The following is a 15682-nucleotide window of genomic DNA, read 5'->3' as shown; positions in this document are numbered from 1 at the left end:
AGCCGTGGTATCAGACAGTCATAGTTGGAATTATAGTGTGTAAAAAGTGAAACCATACTCGATTCCTGAAAATTTCCCTGGTGCAACTAATGATATCATTTGGTAGGATTAGCCCCATGAAACTGCAGGAGATCAGTAAAAATGGCATTTACAAGTTATATTTCACATGGTAATCAAATGACTTCACTGAAAGGGAAGAGTGAATACACAAAAGGCCAGAATTAGGAAACAAAGGGATGGTATGGGATAAGTTTTTAAATTGCATTGCAATCAAATTTCATGTTTCCTCGCATTCATGCAATCACTCCTTCCCAACCAGGAGTTCATAACAAAGGACAGTTACAGTCCAAGCATCACCTCAGGAACTTTTTGTACGTCTTTGTGAACTAACTAAAACACATGACACTGCTTAACCGCTGTGTTAACAAGCAACAACCTCCGTCAGCACAAAGCTTGCGTTGGCTCCAATACCGAAATTTTCACTTTACAGTCAATTATTGGTTTTGTTCATACATGTGTTGGCTTAACCAATGAGGGTGCTTTATCCTTTACTATCAATCACAATAGACTGGAAAGGCAGCACCCGCTCTTTGATATTCCCCCGAAAACTAGCCTTGGACATCCATACAAACGATCAAAGTCAAATTCGGCTGGTTCCACGATGACCATGGTTGGATAATCTTCGAAATTGGGCACTCTTCTGCAATTACATAATCCCAGTAATTAGTTATGAGCATAGAACAGACTTCCCCATGATGAGAAGGAATGCAACAAAGCGTGTTAAACATGCAAGAGTACGTTTCAGCCTTACAGACTCTGGAGGTTTCAGTGTTGCTCTTTTCCTTATGAAGACCTTTTGTGCCTGTTTCTTCTTCTCCTCTGCTTTCAACTTGGTGAGGCTGGGCCTGTAAAGAATCACAGTCCTACCAATCTGCCCTACAGTCACCGACCCGGTTGCTTCCTCTAATTGCTTCACCACATCAGCTAGCTCCCCTGGACAGTTACTATGCACTTTAAGCTGTACATGCAATTACAAGGCTATCAGCTCAGTGTGATGATGTGCTTTTACACACTTATGATGGAACAGAAGTACAGGGTAGCAGCCTTAGAGCATAAAAAGATAATCTAACCAATTAGATGACAGCATCAAGTTGTAACTCTCTCTCTCTCTCTCTCTCTCTCTCTCTCTCTCTCTCTCTTATAGTATCAAATGAACAACCAAAATGTAACAGCTTCACGAGATATTGGTAATTGATGCATGTATGGCACAGTCAAACATGCTAGGGGCTCACTTGATGTGATGGTTAAAGCTTGAACCACCAGCATGAAAGGCATGGTTTGATCCCAATCCTAACACCCACCGTGCCCCGCCGGGGGCGGGGGAGGGGGGGGAGGGAGGAGAGGAGGAGGAGGAACCCCAATGGAAGTGGCTCTTGCAAAGGTTATGACTGTTATCGTCTCATCAACTATGCTGGGTCAAAGAAAATTTAAGGCCTACGAAATGCAGTTGCATCATGTAGCCTGCTAATCATAGAAGAAAAAATAAAACTATGGGAAGTGCTAGCACCACATGCATTTAATATGCATGAAGAACCATCCACAGTTGGATCCAGCCAAAAACTGCATCCTACTTCATTACAGGAGTGATCGCACTGCAGAGTTCACCGTTGAGCTTAACCCCCATGCACCTGTGGTTGGCAGCTTCTTCCTTTAAAATCTGTGGAAGTGTAGTGAAGGATGTAGAAAGCTTAGGTACCAAATCAAAGCTAACTTCCTACGATCTTGATAGTTGCATCTTATATCGAATGCTAGACCAATATAGGACCAGCTCTGTGGTGTCTTAATGTCCAAATCAAAGCAACCGAAACAGTAAAGCATGTCAAAAATAGTTAAAGCCACCTGTTGGCTTCCACAGACAATTTTCCCTTCCAAACATCAAAACAAATCATAATAAAAATAAAAGAGCTGCTAAAGTAACCAATCCTATCATGGGCTATACACCAAAAGAATAAATACTCAATAGGAAATGAACATGCTGCTGATAACAAAGATAACATATGTTGCATTTACAGATATAGACATCTCTCTAACAGTCAGTGTTCTTAGTTCCAGGCTTAGCACTCAAGCCCAATTACCAATCCTTTTCCTTATCTGACAAAAGATTGCCAATTATGAGTAATGAAAATTGGGTTAGCTGAAAATGCATTCATCAAAGTTTTAACAGTGGAAGATGGTGGTAGATATCCAAAATAATTGGTCTGGAGACAAGGGAAAAGATTTAAAATGGATGTGGATACAGTGCTACTGTCAGAGTAAAACTTAACTCCAGCCAATATCCTTCATGTAGTAACGTGAACGCCTCCTGAATATCTATTCAACCTGTGGAAGTGTCAACAGCACTTGCTAAAGTTCTTACTGAATCGCTACCCTTGACATGTTTACATTTTGACAATCAAGGGATATGCATCAAAGCAGGAAAACTAGGTCCTTGTATACTCAAGGGAACTTCATATTTTCGTGGAGAGTGTGTTCTGCTAGCTCCTCAGCTGTGAGCTAAGCCAGAGAGGAGGTGGGTGGGGAGGGTCAGCAGACATTCTTTGTACTTGGGGCCTTATCATAATAGAACCCCCAAGAAACTTTATTTGCCAACAAGGAACACATAGTACAAAGATAAAGTAAAACAATAATAATAGGGAAACTTCTCATTTTCGTGGACTGAATGTTCTGCTAGCTCCTCAGCTGTGAGCTAAGCTAGAAAGCCCACCACTGCGGGGTCTGGGGAGGGTCATAATGTACGCAGCCTTACCCCTGCTTTCGCAGAGAGGCTGTTTCCATACCATTGCACCAAGGCCCACCCTCTCTCCCTATCAGCTTACAAAGCTAAATTAAACATAACATGTTTTTAATACCATACCTCCATCAATCCAAGGTTAGAACATGAAGCAAACAAATGTAAGTTAACTAGATTCAGAGAGTCAAACATGCACAAAACCACAGGGTTGGTGAACTCTGGGCCTATGCAACCCCCCCCCCCCCATGCCAGGCAGCAAGGCCCTTACAGTAAAGCCCCCAAGCATCAACAAGGCACAGGGCTAGATCACCTCAGTGTTTACAATGACAAAACCTTCTTTCTTTCTCCTTTTTTTTCCAATTTTCATGATGATTTCCTTCCATGAAGATCACTAAATCTCACAATTTATAAAAACAAATACTATGCAACAGAGAAATCAAAACTCATGCTTTGACCATCAAACCCCACCGAACAACTCACCAGTAATTAGGTAATATTTCTGAGGAACATTATAGGTGATGACTGATCAAGAGAAGAAGATAAATAGAAAGAGCAGTATTGAAGTTAACAGTGACCGGAGGAATCATAAGTACTACTGTGCAGCAATGTCAAAAAAATATAATGAAGAAATGAAAACCTTAAAACGTATGTAGGAGGAGAAACATTAAAAAAAATATTGCTGAAAATTGAGAAATAAGGAAGAAGTAATAGTAGTAGAGTACCTTAAGGAGCTCATTGGCCTCGAGGGTTTCAAGGAACGAAGCGGCGACGGAAGGAGTGACGCCAGACTTGCCAATTTGTTGGGATTTGAGCTTCTTTCCGAGGCTATGAGCGTAAGAGGCTAGCTCTTTCTTTTCCTTAACGCTCAGAGTCGGCGGCTTTCCAGCATTAGCAAGAGCTATGATGGGTTCGGTTTGGCTTGCATAGGCCGCCTCCTCCAATTCAACAGGAAAACCTTCTGGGTCATCTCCAGGTTGTACTTCAGATGAAGAAGAAGAAGTGGAGATATTAGAAGACTCCTCCTCGGAAAGTAAATTAGAAGAGGGGGTTCCAACTCCAAGGTAAGTGACAGCAGCAGAGGAGGAAGAGTTGCTGCACAATAAACGATGACGAGGAGGGGAAACGGGAGGAAGAGACGCGACGAAGCTCTGGACTGTGATGGATTGGTGGAGGCGTAAAGCAGAAGCAGGAACGCAGAGGGATTTAAACATAAGCAGAGAAGAGGAAGGTCGTCGCAGGAGATGGTGAAGCTGTTGTAGAGATAAGGCCCCCATCTCTAACGATTGCCACCACCGCCGAACGGTTTCGGTCATGAATCATGATTCGTGAAGGTTATAAAACACGGAATCGGGTGTACGGATCGGCTGTGTCGAACCGTATCAACTATCAAGCCAATATGAAAGGGGAAAAAAAGGGTAGAGGAATGCTGCCCGGTACATGGCCCTGGCACCAGTATCGGGACCAATGGAGCCGAAATGTTGCTGCTATCCGGGTTGCAGCAATGTTCTTGCTACCTAGCTCCCTGGTTCACAGCCAAAGAAACAGGATTTAGAAGGGTATTTTTTGGAAAATACTAGAACCTAGGAAGGTATTCATGAACCCAAAAGAAAATAGAATTATTCCGTTTCTTTGAAAGGGCATAAAGGGGCATCAATCAGATCTTTATCCTCTCAGGTTCCCTGTCCGGTACAGTTCGCCAGGTTCCTCTAATAAAAAGGGGGTGGACCCCACTCGGGTAGGGGGTAAGGTCATCAATTCCGTCCCTCTATGAGAGGAACTTGACAAACTGTACCGAGCAGGTAACCTGAGAGGATAAAAATTCGACATCAATGAAGGGAATTTTTATTTTTTTAAAAAATCAATGGAATTTAACCTGAAAAATCCTACAATTATGAATTATCTCACCCTTCTATTCCTACTTCACAATTTTCTGTCAAATAAACATGGCCATGAAAAGCTTTCTCCATTTTTTTAAAGCCTCTTCTACATTGATGGTTATTCACGTTTGTTGATTTTGTTCTTCATTACTCGATGTCTTGTTTTCGGCTACTTGCTTCGATACACAATGAACTGGATGGGATAAGCAGGAATTTCTATTGGTCTGCTAGCAATAAAAGATCAATTCCTACTATGGCTTGGAGTACCATCTGTGAGCCAAAGCGTTTCGGAGGTTTGAATATCAAATGTTCGACTGACATGAATCAGGCCCTTCTTGCTAAAAAAGGCTTGGGAATTACTGATTTCGCCCACATCTCTTTGGGGGAGACTCATGAAAAGTAAGTACTTCCCAAAATGTAACTTTCTTGATGCCAAGTGTTCTCCTACTTCCTCTTGGGGTTGGAAATCCATATGTTCGGCTAGAGACCTAATTCGAAGAGGTCTTTTCATAAAGGTGGGTAATGGCCAGAACATTAATCCTTGGTTGGACTTTTGGATTCCCTGTCACCCCCCCATCTGCTGCATCATTCCCTCTTCAAAGGGAAGCTCCCATCTTGGTACAGGATCTTATCGATGCTCCTTCTAGTATGTGGAAACGGGACTTTGTTTTCCATTGGTGGCCACCAGATGTCACATGGACGATTGTCTCCATCCCTCTCCCTTATTTCCCTATGGAGGATCAGTACATTTGGGATGCCACATCAAATGGAGCCTTTACAGTTGCATCAGCTTACAGCATTGCCACTGAAGGTCTTCTCTATCAGCCTCAGGGCAATTGGCTCAAAATTTGGCATCTGGAAAACACTTCACAACAAGCTCCCCCTTCCAGATACGCTACTCAACAAAGGACTGACTATTAGCCCTTTCTGCAATCTGTGCAAAGATCAAAGGCAATCAGCAGAGCACTTGTTTTTGAAGTGCCCCTACACAAATCCTATATGGAATCAAGTTGGGTTACAACACCTTTTTGCGAACCACACCATTTTCTCGGCTTTGGGATCCATTATTAAAGCCCTTAATACTGCTAGCAGAGACAGTATCTTACAAACGGCTCTAGTATGCAGCATCTTCTGGTATGTATGGATTGGTTATTGGGATTACACTTTCAGGCAGGAGCCTTTTAATGCAAACAGTATTCTCCTCAGAGCCATTACAGCTGCTAAAGAGGCAATCCAGTACTTTCAAGTTCGCATTCAACGACCGACCAGACTGATTAGATGGAACCAGCCCCATACTCCCTTCCTCAAGTTCAATATAGATGGCGCTAGCAAAGGAAACCCAGGTAATTCAGGGATAGGAGGAGTTTGTCATGATAGTCTTTCTAGGTTCATTTGTGCTTTTTCGGAGGACGTTGGATGGAATTTAGCACTGGTGGCAGAAGCTTTAGCAACTAGGAGAGCGGTGTCACTAGCTCGGAATCTCAATTTGAAACACATTATCATTGAGAGTGACAACCTACTTCTCATCAACCTTCTCAATGGGCTTACCAGGGAGGAGCCTTGGAGGATCTCGGCCGTAATTTCAGACTGTCGCTCACTTATTTCTTTCTTCGATGTTATTCTGTTTGTACATGCTTTTTGTGAGGCCAACAGCGTAGCTGATCTGCTAACCTCCTCGGCGACGGGCTCTCAGCATAACAAGTGTTGGCTCTCAATCCCTCCGCCTTTCATCTCCCCTCTGTTGTTTGCTGATGCTTCGGGAACATTGTTCCCTCATTAATGAATTGTTCTTATCAAAAAAAACTTTGTTCTTCATTGTGGTTTTTTTTAATTTTTTGCCATTATTTTCTTTTTCTTTTTTTTTTATGAGAATTATTTTCTTGTTTTAATCAATAAAATAATATAAATAAATGAACCTTACATCTTATAATAAGTTTTTTGGGTAGTTACCAATCTATCCATGTAGCAATAGGTTACATGGAAATTTATATTTCCCAAAATCACAAGATAATTCTATTCCATCCCCTTTTTTACGTGTTCTATTAATCTAAATTGTTTGTTCTCACTCAGAGTTGAAAGATTGCATACTAATGTCTAGAATACTGTTACTTATTTGTGCTGTATTTTAATGATCAAATCTAATTGGGTGAATCTTCCGATTACAATTCCAGTCAATTATTGCATACCTTATTTGAGTCACTCATTATTCATGCTTTATCTTTACATTGTTTCCATTGGTTCCTTTCTTTTAATCAATAACATAGTAGAGAATGGATGAAAACTTCTTTCCAATTTCAATTTATAAGGTTTCGGATGATTCCAATCAATATTGATGCTCTGATCCCATGTCTGATTCCATATACTTGAGCCATGTCATGTATAGAGCTGTTGCACTTATGTGAGATGGAAATTTTTTTTTTTTGAAAATTATATGGACTTTAATAAGAAAATATGATAGGCTTAAGGGATCTTTTGAAATTTTAATTGTCATATTGAATTGTTATGTTAAATAGGCAATAATATTACACCGGTTTATATTTTTCTAAATTAAGTTTGACATGGATGATCCAAAAAGTTAAGTCGACATGCTTTTGTTTACCTTTGCATGTAACCAAAATGGAGCCAACTTGCATCGATCTTAACAAGTTTTCCATGTTAATTCTGGCTAAATCACTTTGAATTGTACTCACTTCGAGGAGAATAAATACATACAAGAAAAATAGACCTAAATTGGTTAACCCTTTTTTATTTAGACCTCGGTTCACTGCTTCTGAGCAAGTTGTATGTTTTTGATGCAGGTTAATAAATTTTATGTTTATCAACAATAATCTCACTTTTGAGTTGGATTTCCACCTAGACAATTCTTCACTTTTGATCCAATCTCCAACTCGGGCAATGGTTAAACTTCTGATTTATTTGTGTATTATAAAAGAGAAAATAATTATTTTACTTCATTCTGAACCCATCAAAGCATAAGGCTATAACTTATCGTTATTTAAATTTTTGGGGGGATTTTTTTTTCTTTTTTTCAATTTTTTAATCCAGATAATATCAGTCGATCCGATCTGATATCACAACACCTACCAATCCTGGCCGATACATGAGCTGATCCATATAAAAAAAACACGATTTTTGAGTATTTCGGACCGTATCACCTATGACCGATCCCTGGATTTTGGACCTTGTTTTAGAGTCAACCGGACTTGGATAGAATTGTAAATGTAACTCGATGGACCCACAACGTTAAAAAACTGCACTCAATCGAAGAAAAATTGTATTCAAAACTGCACCAGCCGGGAATCGAACCCGGGTCTGTACCGTGGCAGGGTACTATTCTACCACTAGACCACTGGTGCTTGATGAATTATAAGATGTCAATATTATTTAATTGATAATAAATATTTTCAATTTTCATGACCAAATTGACATTCTATAGAAGGATGATATGGAAATTTCACATCATGGGAAAGGGTTCCCTCTAATAACCTTTTGGGATTGGCGTGTGGTTTGTGTGATTACCAAACAAAAAAAAAGAAGTTCCCTCTTAGGCTCTTATGCACAAATTTTAGACAAACACCTTCTTCCCTATTAAAAAAAGGGTGCGTCTGTTTGTAACCAAGAAAGTTACAAACAAAAATTGTAACCGGATATTTCTACCCCTTGTGCAATGATGTGTTACAATAATAGAGTGTCCAATTATGTAATTTCTCAATATAAATAAAATTTACCTTTCCTTTCTTCTCCCTCCTCTGACCGAGAACAAAGAATTACATAGCGGTTGAGGTCCTCAATGGCGATTATGCTTTGACCAGGCGTTAGTCCGCGACAAGCGTTGATTCAACTTCGAACTTCTCCCACTTAGATTCGGTGGAAAAGCTCTAATATGGCTTGTTGATGCCTAGGGTTGCTTAGATTCCATTCTCATTGAGTGTCTTGCGAGATCTGGGTTCATTATTGCTATCGCTCCGGCCAATCAGGCAGTATTTATCACCACTCCTGACATTATCAACTTGAGAGACGCCGATTGGGAAGCGGGTTTGCTCCAATGTGATGGAATCATAGATATAAAGATGATTGTAAATCGGGTTCGGAGGGATTTGATTTGAGGGGAGGACATGATGCCAATTCTCAATTGTAAGGAAACATTGGGGTCAGCTCAATTAGGGTGATTCCGGAGGATTCCAAGGTAATTTGGAGTATGAAAGGGGAGTGGGGGCAAAGGTTGCAGAAGGGGGATTGAGGTTGGAGTTGTAAGTCCAGAGGGTGGGGATTTTAGTGGGGGGTGGGAGCGGGAAGGAATAGCGAACTGATCATCTGGCTTGATTCTCAGCCTCTGAAGTTGTTAATTTAATCTTCAACTTACTGAAGAAATTAAGAGAGAAAAAAATATTGTTTCCATTTCAAAGCTCGATTCTCTATATTCTGATTTTTTCAGTTTCCTTCTTTCTTCTTTAAATAAAACCTTTCAAAAAGAAATTCCAGTGGCATGTAGTATTGCGTTGACTTGCACGATAGGAGATGGGTGATGCACGGTTTAGGGGGCAGGGGAATTGCAAAGGGTGTGTGGGGGTGACAGGGGCAGGGAACCGTACATTGGTGGGGCAGGATGCTTTAGGGGAAGCGGCAAGGCAAGATGGCAACGGGGAGCTGCTAGCAAGAACGGGTGCTGGAGATGAGTGGCAAGGTTGGGGGCAGCGTGCCATAGGGAGAGGATTGAGGAGAGAGGAATGGAGGAACTGAGAGCTAGCCGTAGCCGGCGACGGAGGGGAGAGGGTAGTCGGAGACAGAGAAGAAGGGGAGAAGAAGAAAAGTTGTGGGGCTATTACAAAAAAACCCTTATCTTAAAAATGTGGTAAGTAACATAGGATGGGCAAATAAGTCCGATTACAACACATATTGTTGTAACCGGGTTGGTTACAAACAGCTTTACCTATTAAAAAACGACTACAAAATCTAAAATGTGAGCATCAGCCGGGAATTGAACCCAGGTCTGTATCGTGGCAGGGTACTATTCTACCACTAGACCACTGATGCTTGGTGGAATTTTAGTACAGCAAACTTTTATAATTTATTACTAAATTTCTTAGATAGCCATAAGACAACTGACATCTATGTACTTGTGACACATGGAAGGATAATACGACAATTCCACTAAATTAATCATTTAAGTAATTAACTAGACTGACTGACATCAAATTTTAGACAAATACCTTCTTCATCCATCACTTTTTAAGAAATTTCATTCTTCCATTGGATTTCCAAAGTCGATTTTATGTAATCAGGTAATTTTTCCTTTCATATTATCACTTTTGGTCAGTTGTACATAAGATGTCACCAAGTTTTAGTGGTTCCTTTGGCAAGAGATTTTATGTTCGCTCTTTAGGCTGTGTTTGATATGCATTCTCGGAGTAGATTCAGGATCTAGAATGCATTCTGAAACAAGAAAATAAAAAGACAAAGAAATCGGGTTTTGAAATACGGAACCAAAAACCTATTCCAAGAATGCATACCAAACAGCTTTAAAAGCCGAATATTCTACAAAGTTAAATGATTAATTGTAAAACAATTTATAAGTTATATCCCATGTGATGATAATGTGATGGTTTATAATTTATTCTCAATAGTCGTCCGGGCTCATTAGGACATTTGTCGGGCACCCCTCATTGCAAGTAGAGCAGCTCCATATGCAGCCTCTGTTTGAATTGCCTTGCTTACAGGCAAACCAAGCACCCTCTCCCTTATCTTTGTCCATTTCTCATTTCTTGCACCCCCTCCAGCAGTGAAAACTTCTTCCACTTGGGTTGCACCAAGATCCTTCAGTAATCCATAAGCCTGAGCCTGTACCACATGTAAATTGGGGGTTCCATTTATCATGAGGCATACTTACACAATTTTGTATGTTCTTCCATATAGAATTCGCACTTAGGTTGTAATCATAACAGATAAATGGAGTTTCCGTACCTCAATTCGTGCAATGGATTCTAAAATTCCATGTAAGTACTCCACATCACTTTCTGGACGTGGATCTAACCTGAAAAACAAATGGCAAATCATCAATCACTTTCTGTCGTAACACCTGCGCTTTTTCCTGAACTACGGATGGTGCTCTTAAGTTATTCGCTCGGAACTTGCTAAAATATGAAAATATCTAGGGCCAATAGAGCAAAATCAATCATAGAAGATCCAATGCAAATTCCTTTACCTTCCTAAACCTCTCTTCCAGTTACGTTGTCATCAACACATAGAGGAACCATCTTATTTTTTGGGTTCTAATACAGAGACAGGGAGACTACGTTAAGAAAAAGAGAATGGAGGAAAATCATTGGTTCCAAAGATTAAGACTCCACAGCATCACACCCAAAAAAAAGTCAGACTCCATTACCAAGTAAACATTTGAGGACAATGTTGAAGTGTTTGTGTGAGCTATACTGTATTTTTTAACCTAGTTGTCCTCACCCCCAAAGATTGCTGCACATGAACCTTCCCCTCAAAATCCAAGCTGATGCATGGCCCAAACTCTGGTGTCAGCAACAGAAAAGAACAGTTTCTAATGGCATAATCCCCCCTACTGGACACTAATGTCTTGTCAAAATAAGTGCCCTAATTTCTCTGACTAGGTCCATTTGCAAAGTTCAAGCATGTTTTATTAAGGATATGTAGAAACTCAAACAGTATAGCATATGTATGTTCTAATCAGTGGATGACTTTAGTCCAGACATCATTTTTGTAGAGAGCTTTGGTTGCTTCTCGGATAGTTGCAATGCATCATTCATGTCCAAAAACCAGAGGTTGTGGGTTCTCAGTCATCTTCAAAAACTCGAATAGAGAGCATGATGCTTCTAAATAAGTTCCACAGTTATCTTTTCATAACAAGATTCCAAAACTTTTGATTGGCATACTTTTTTGAGAAAATTATTCAGCATGTTGATCCCACAAAACAAATGACTAAAAGTTCCGATAACAAAGCTAAATGAGATTTAATATATTTGGGATCTTGCTTCTTTCATCATTTGCAAATTTGATATACCTTGGCACCATTATTGGGTCTGCTACAGGGAACCTTTCACCAACAGCTGGCAGAGGGTAGTAGTCTAGTGGAGAGGGTTCTGAGGGATCAATTTGTTTACTTAATTCTTCCAACTGCTTGTCTGTGAAAATTTGCCTAAGAACAGCTCCTCCAGTATTGGAGGCACCACCAACAAGCCACTTATCATCAAGGCGATGACTATATACCCCAAACCGAGAATCCTCAATTCGACTGGTGCTGAGGAGCTTAACAGCAAGTGTTGAACCCAAAGATGTGACCTAATCACAACCACTATAAAACTAATCAGAAAATGTATTATAAAAAACTAATAAGCTTAACTACATTGGAGAAAAAGGAATCTAAAGCACAAAAGAGCTATGAAAATGCATGGAGCCCAAAGAGGATACATTGCCAAATGGGGCTCCATCTAGCATCTCTCAAGCCATATATGGTCGAAGACCAAATATGTGATATTACTAGCTGCTAATTTCCCTTTTAAGAGAACAAAAAAATTAGATGGTTAAGGAAATCCATCCAGGTGAATGGGATTGTCCATTGCCAAATAGCAAGTCCTATGAAATGCAGGTACACACATGTAAAGCAATTCAATTTAACAGCCCTTTCCCAATTTTTCTTGGAAGAAAAGGAAAAAGATAAAGTTCAGCAGATACTCACAGCCTGCCCAGGTTGTCTAGCATGAGCTGCAAGAAAAGCAGCTATACTATCTGTGGTTCCTGTGCAGATAGCACAATCTTTCGGTAAACCTGCGAGACTGGTGAATGTTGGATTTCAACTAAAGTAAAAAAGACTTGAATCCTTTGAAGTTCAAGCAGGTCTCAAGGTGAAATATCATAAAGTTTAAACATTTAGATCATTGATTCTCTAGTACACATACTTCAGATCCTTTATGTTAGTGCTTGAAAAATATTCACATCAATAACCTATCGTGTCGATAGTCACAGGCACATCCATCATGTTCCAATATCATATTACTAGTGAATGCAAGTTATTGTTGAAATTTCCCACATAAAACTCTTTAAACGATTAAACTAATGGATCTACGATAAAGGATCTCTAGTGTTAGCATTCCTAGTATTTCACTCCAATAATATGATTAAACTGATAATTCAGCTATCTTAGGAAATAGGAAGTATGCTAATAGGATGTTCTCATACCATCTACATGCTTTCTTATTGGGTTTTTTGAATGGATACCAAACATACCAAGTTTTTCTCTAACATCTTCCTTTATATAACCAATTAAAGCTCCCGGAGCTTGGACAGCAGGAAGAACTTGTGAATATGACTGAGAAAGCAGCCATGATGGATAGGACTCAACCTCTGGATCATATCCAACCTGGGATGAGTTCAGAGAATTTAGCAGCCTTCCCCATACAGAAACACAAAAGTAGAAAGTGGATGAGGAGAATCAGCACAAAGCAATAATACCTTTAGAGCATTGTTGTAATCGGACACACCAAGCTTTCCATGGAGATGCCACAGCAGCCAATCAGCTTGATGGAGCAACAGGGCAGATTCTTTATTTAAATTACAAGAATTCCACCATGAAACAAGCTTGCAGAGGGTCGAGGAACCAGAACAAACAGTATGGTTTGCAGGAGCAACAGACTTGACTACTGGTAAAGCATCAGGACAGGCCTCATTATAGAGAAAGGGTCTGCGTAAGGGCTCTCCTGTGGCGCTGCACTTATGAATTTGTGGCCCAAGTTCAGAAACTTTCAAACAAGGTGTTCATGTTAAGGTGAAACTGAAAGGACAAGTAATCTGCAAAGGATCCACCTGTCAACCATGATTGTTGTTGCAGACGTTCCATCAAGAGATATGGAAGCAATAAATGGGCGGAGACTAACAGGGACATCTTCAAGTAACAAGAAAAGTGTCATTCTCCAGGAACTAGCCCAATCTATTGTATTTCCACTCTGTCTAGACAACCAAATTTGAAATTATAAGTTTCTTTAGCAATCTTGGGATAAGAATAACATTCTGGGGGTAACTCAAATTATATGATACATGAAATTTCATTATGAAATGTCTGTGCTTTCTGTTGCTAGGCAAATTGCTAACCCAATTTTACATAAAATAACTGGATCAAGATGTGTGTGACTGCCAGTTGAAGTATGTGGGCACACTACACACTCATTATGAATGCAATGGTTTTGAAAGAATCTTATTGATTTCTCAACAATAGGTTTCTTTCAAAAATCGTCATATTTCTGTTAGAAATCCTAACCAGTTTCTTAGAGAGAGAAAAGAAAATGAAAAATTACCAGATGTTGGGGATAGTCCCTTTTGCCTTGGGCATGAATCGTGCCTTGATCGTCAATAAGAGCAAATCTAGCTCCAGATGTGCCGAAGTCCATGCCAAGGTAAAGCTGTGGACTAGTTTGAACTGGAGGGCGAACATCTGCACCGCCTTTAAAGCTACCCAGGACCACCATTGTTCTTCTCCTCGTGTTTAGCAGGTTACAACAAATCTCGGCTCTTAGAAATATTCTTCTCAAACAATGGCGTCCTATTTAGTACCAAGATCAAACAAGAACCTCAAAATCAGATTTACTTATTCAAAGCACGGCATCAGATATATATATATAGAGAGAGAGAGAGAGAGAAAGAGAACACTGAGGTTTACCTTGTATATGAGACGACAACAGGGCAGAGAGAACGGGAAATGATGGAGGGTGTGGAATTAAAGTTAGCATCTCACTAGACTGTGCTTCGGCAAGATGAACTCCCAAGGAAGACAAATACAAGTACTGGTGGATGACAGGCCATGGATGAAGCTCTCTCAAGTTTCAGCCACTTGTTCAGTCACACCCACGCTCAGTGGATTTTTTTTTTTGTGCGATGTTCTCTGAACCGCAGCGCAGCCTGAGCCCGGACACATGGAGTGGGTGCAATAACCACCCTGCCCCTATACAGGGGTGGGCGCAATGAGCACCGTCTATCATTTTCTTTTTCTGTTTTTTGGTAAAACACCCAATGGATTTAAGTTGACCTTATCCGTCGCCTCCGACACCGATATCTAGTATCAATACGTATCGATATATATCGGGACGTTCAAAACATCATTTTTTATCAATAAAGGAAAAGTCAGGAGCGTTTTCTTGTACATTTGACCGTTCATGGTAGTTTTATTTTGCGGGAAATGATGTATCATGTATGTAGGTCCTCTTGTATACTAACCGTACTAACCGTACTACACATAGCTCCTCTCACGCAACATCTTCTATCATGTACTTTGGTTAACATGGAAAATGCCCCTAGGCAGCAGTTTAATAAAATAGGTAATCGGAGTCGGAAATCGGTAATCGAAGTTAGAAATCGATAAGTGTAATTGCTCGTGAATTGGATAGTTTGTCGGATATCCGGATCGGATAGTATCTAGATATCCGATAAACTCTCGGATTCGGATACGATAATACCATTTAAATATCCGTCGGATATTGGATCGAATTCGGATAATGCATTTGTTAAACGGATTCGGATTCGGATTCGGATTCGGATTCGGATTCGGATTCGGATAGTAATGAATCCGAGCTGAATCTGAGCCGTTTACAACCCTAATTATATGCAACTAATGCAAGCGGATGGCATTCCAACTTTATTGGTTCGACCGCCATCTATTGTTATTGATTAGCCACGTCTTTGGTTTATCTAAATATTTGTTTTGAGGAATCCCAAACTGATTCGGACTCATTTTCTTGATAGGGATAGATATTACTGATACATTAGTTGAGTTTTCCTACACCCACAATCAAGGGATTCACTTCAATCATATATTAGTTATTAGTATCGAGGTTTTTTCACACCCACATTCAAGGAAGAATCCCTGGACCAATGAGTTTGGATGGTGCTCACAGGTTATAAGAAGATAATGAGACTATTATTGACCAGTCATAAAAAAGGACAAACATTTATGACCAATGATACCATTGATTTCCTTCACAGTGAAAACTTTCTAGTTACT

The 15682-nt window shown here is 40.1% G+C and overlaps 2 protein-coding genes and 1 non-coding gene across 4 annotated transcripts; all 3 read right to left on the bottom strand.

Annotated features, from left to right (window-relative positions):
- Positions 1-235: 235 nt before the first annotated feature.
- Positions 236-4091, bottom strand: LOC122658861. Its single transcript, XM_043854000.1, has 3 exons — positions 3514-4091; positions 812-1018; positions 236-700 (listed from the first exon to the last, which is right to left on the bottom strand). Exons 1-3 carry the CDS (start codon positions 4063-4065, stop codon positions 641-643), a joined length of 819 nt encoding a protein of 272 aa, XP_043709935.1. The 5' UTR covers positions 4066-4091; the 3' UTR covers positions 236-640.
- Positions 4092-7953: 3862 nt separating this feature from the next.
- Positions 7954-8024, bottom strand: TRNAG-GCC. The gene has a single exon. It is a non-coding gene; the product is annotated as a tRNA-Gly (tRNA).
- Positions 8025-10175: 2151 nt separating this feature from the next.
- On the bottom strand, positions 10176-14242 carry LOC122659883 (D-ribulose kinase). 2 transcript variants are annotated; one of them, XM_043855036.1, is made up of 8 exons: positions 13983-14242; positions 13495-13634; positions 13144-13396; positions 12919-13051; positions 12371-12459; positions 11696-11973; positions 10630-10699; positions 10176-10506 (listed from the first exon to the last, which is right to left on the bottom strand). In XM_043855036.1, the coding sequence occupies exons 1-8, from the start codon at positions 14151-14153 to the stop codon at positions 10306-10308; spliced, it is 1335 nt and encodes a 444-aa protein (XP_043710971.1). In that variant the 5' UTR covers positions 14154-14242; the 3' UTR covers positions 10176-10305. The 2 variants fall into 2 exon arrangements, with proteins under 2 accessions (XP_043710971.1, XP_043710972.1); XM_043855037.1 differs by having other exon boundaries at positions 13495-13638; positions 13983-14121.
- Between the last annotated feature and the right edge of the window lie 1440 nt (positions 14243-15682).

Source organism: Telopea speciosissima, chromosome 4 (assembly GCF_018873765.1).
Source record: "Telopea speciosissima isolate NSW1024214 ecotype Mountain lineage chromosome 4, Tspe_v1, whole genome shotgun sequence".
Classification (NCBI taxonomy): domain Eukaryota; kingdom Viridiplantae; phylum Streptophyta; class Magnoliopsida; order Proteales; family Proteaceae; genus Telopea; species Telopea speciosissima.
The sequence above is the reverse complement of the archived record's forward strand: the minus strand, read 5'-3'. Positions and strand labels throughout refer to the sequence as shown.

What these genes read in the sequence shown, in the direction of transcription:
- LOC122658861 (XM_043854000.1), bottom strand. Translation starts at nt 4,065, where the DNA reads ATGGGGGCCTTATCTCTACAACAGCTTCACCATCTCCTGCGACGACCT. An exon ending in AGGCCAATGAGCTCCTTAAG is followed by an intron (nt 1,019 to 3,513) that starts GTACTCTACTAC and finishes TTGCATGTACAG; the next exon opens with CTTAAAGTGCATAGTAACTG. An exon ending in CACTGAAACCTCCAGAGTCT is followed by an intron (nt 701 to 811) that starts GTAAGGCTGAAA and finishes ATGTAATTGCAG; the next exon opens with AAGAGTGCCCAATTTCGAAG.
- LOC122659883 (XM_043855036.1), bottom strand. Translation starts at nt 14,153, where the DNA reads ATGGTGGTCCTGGGTAGCTTTAAAGGCGGTGCAGATGTTCGCCCTCCA. An exon ending in AGATGTTAGAGAAAAACTTG is followed by an intron (nt 12,460 to 12,918) that starts GTATGTTTGGTA and finishes CCAGTCTCGCAG; the next exon opens with GTTTACCGAAAGATTGTGCT. An exon ending in GACCCAATAATGGTGCCAAG is followed by an intron (nt 10,700 to 11,695) that starts GTATATCAAATT and finishes TTTGTTTTTCAG; the next exon opens with GTTAGATCCACGTCCAGAAA.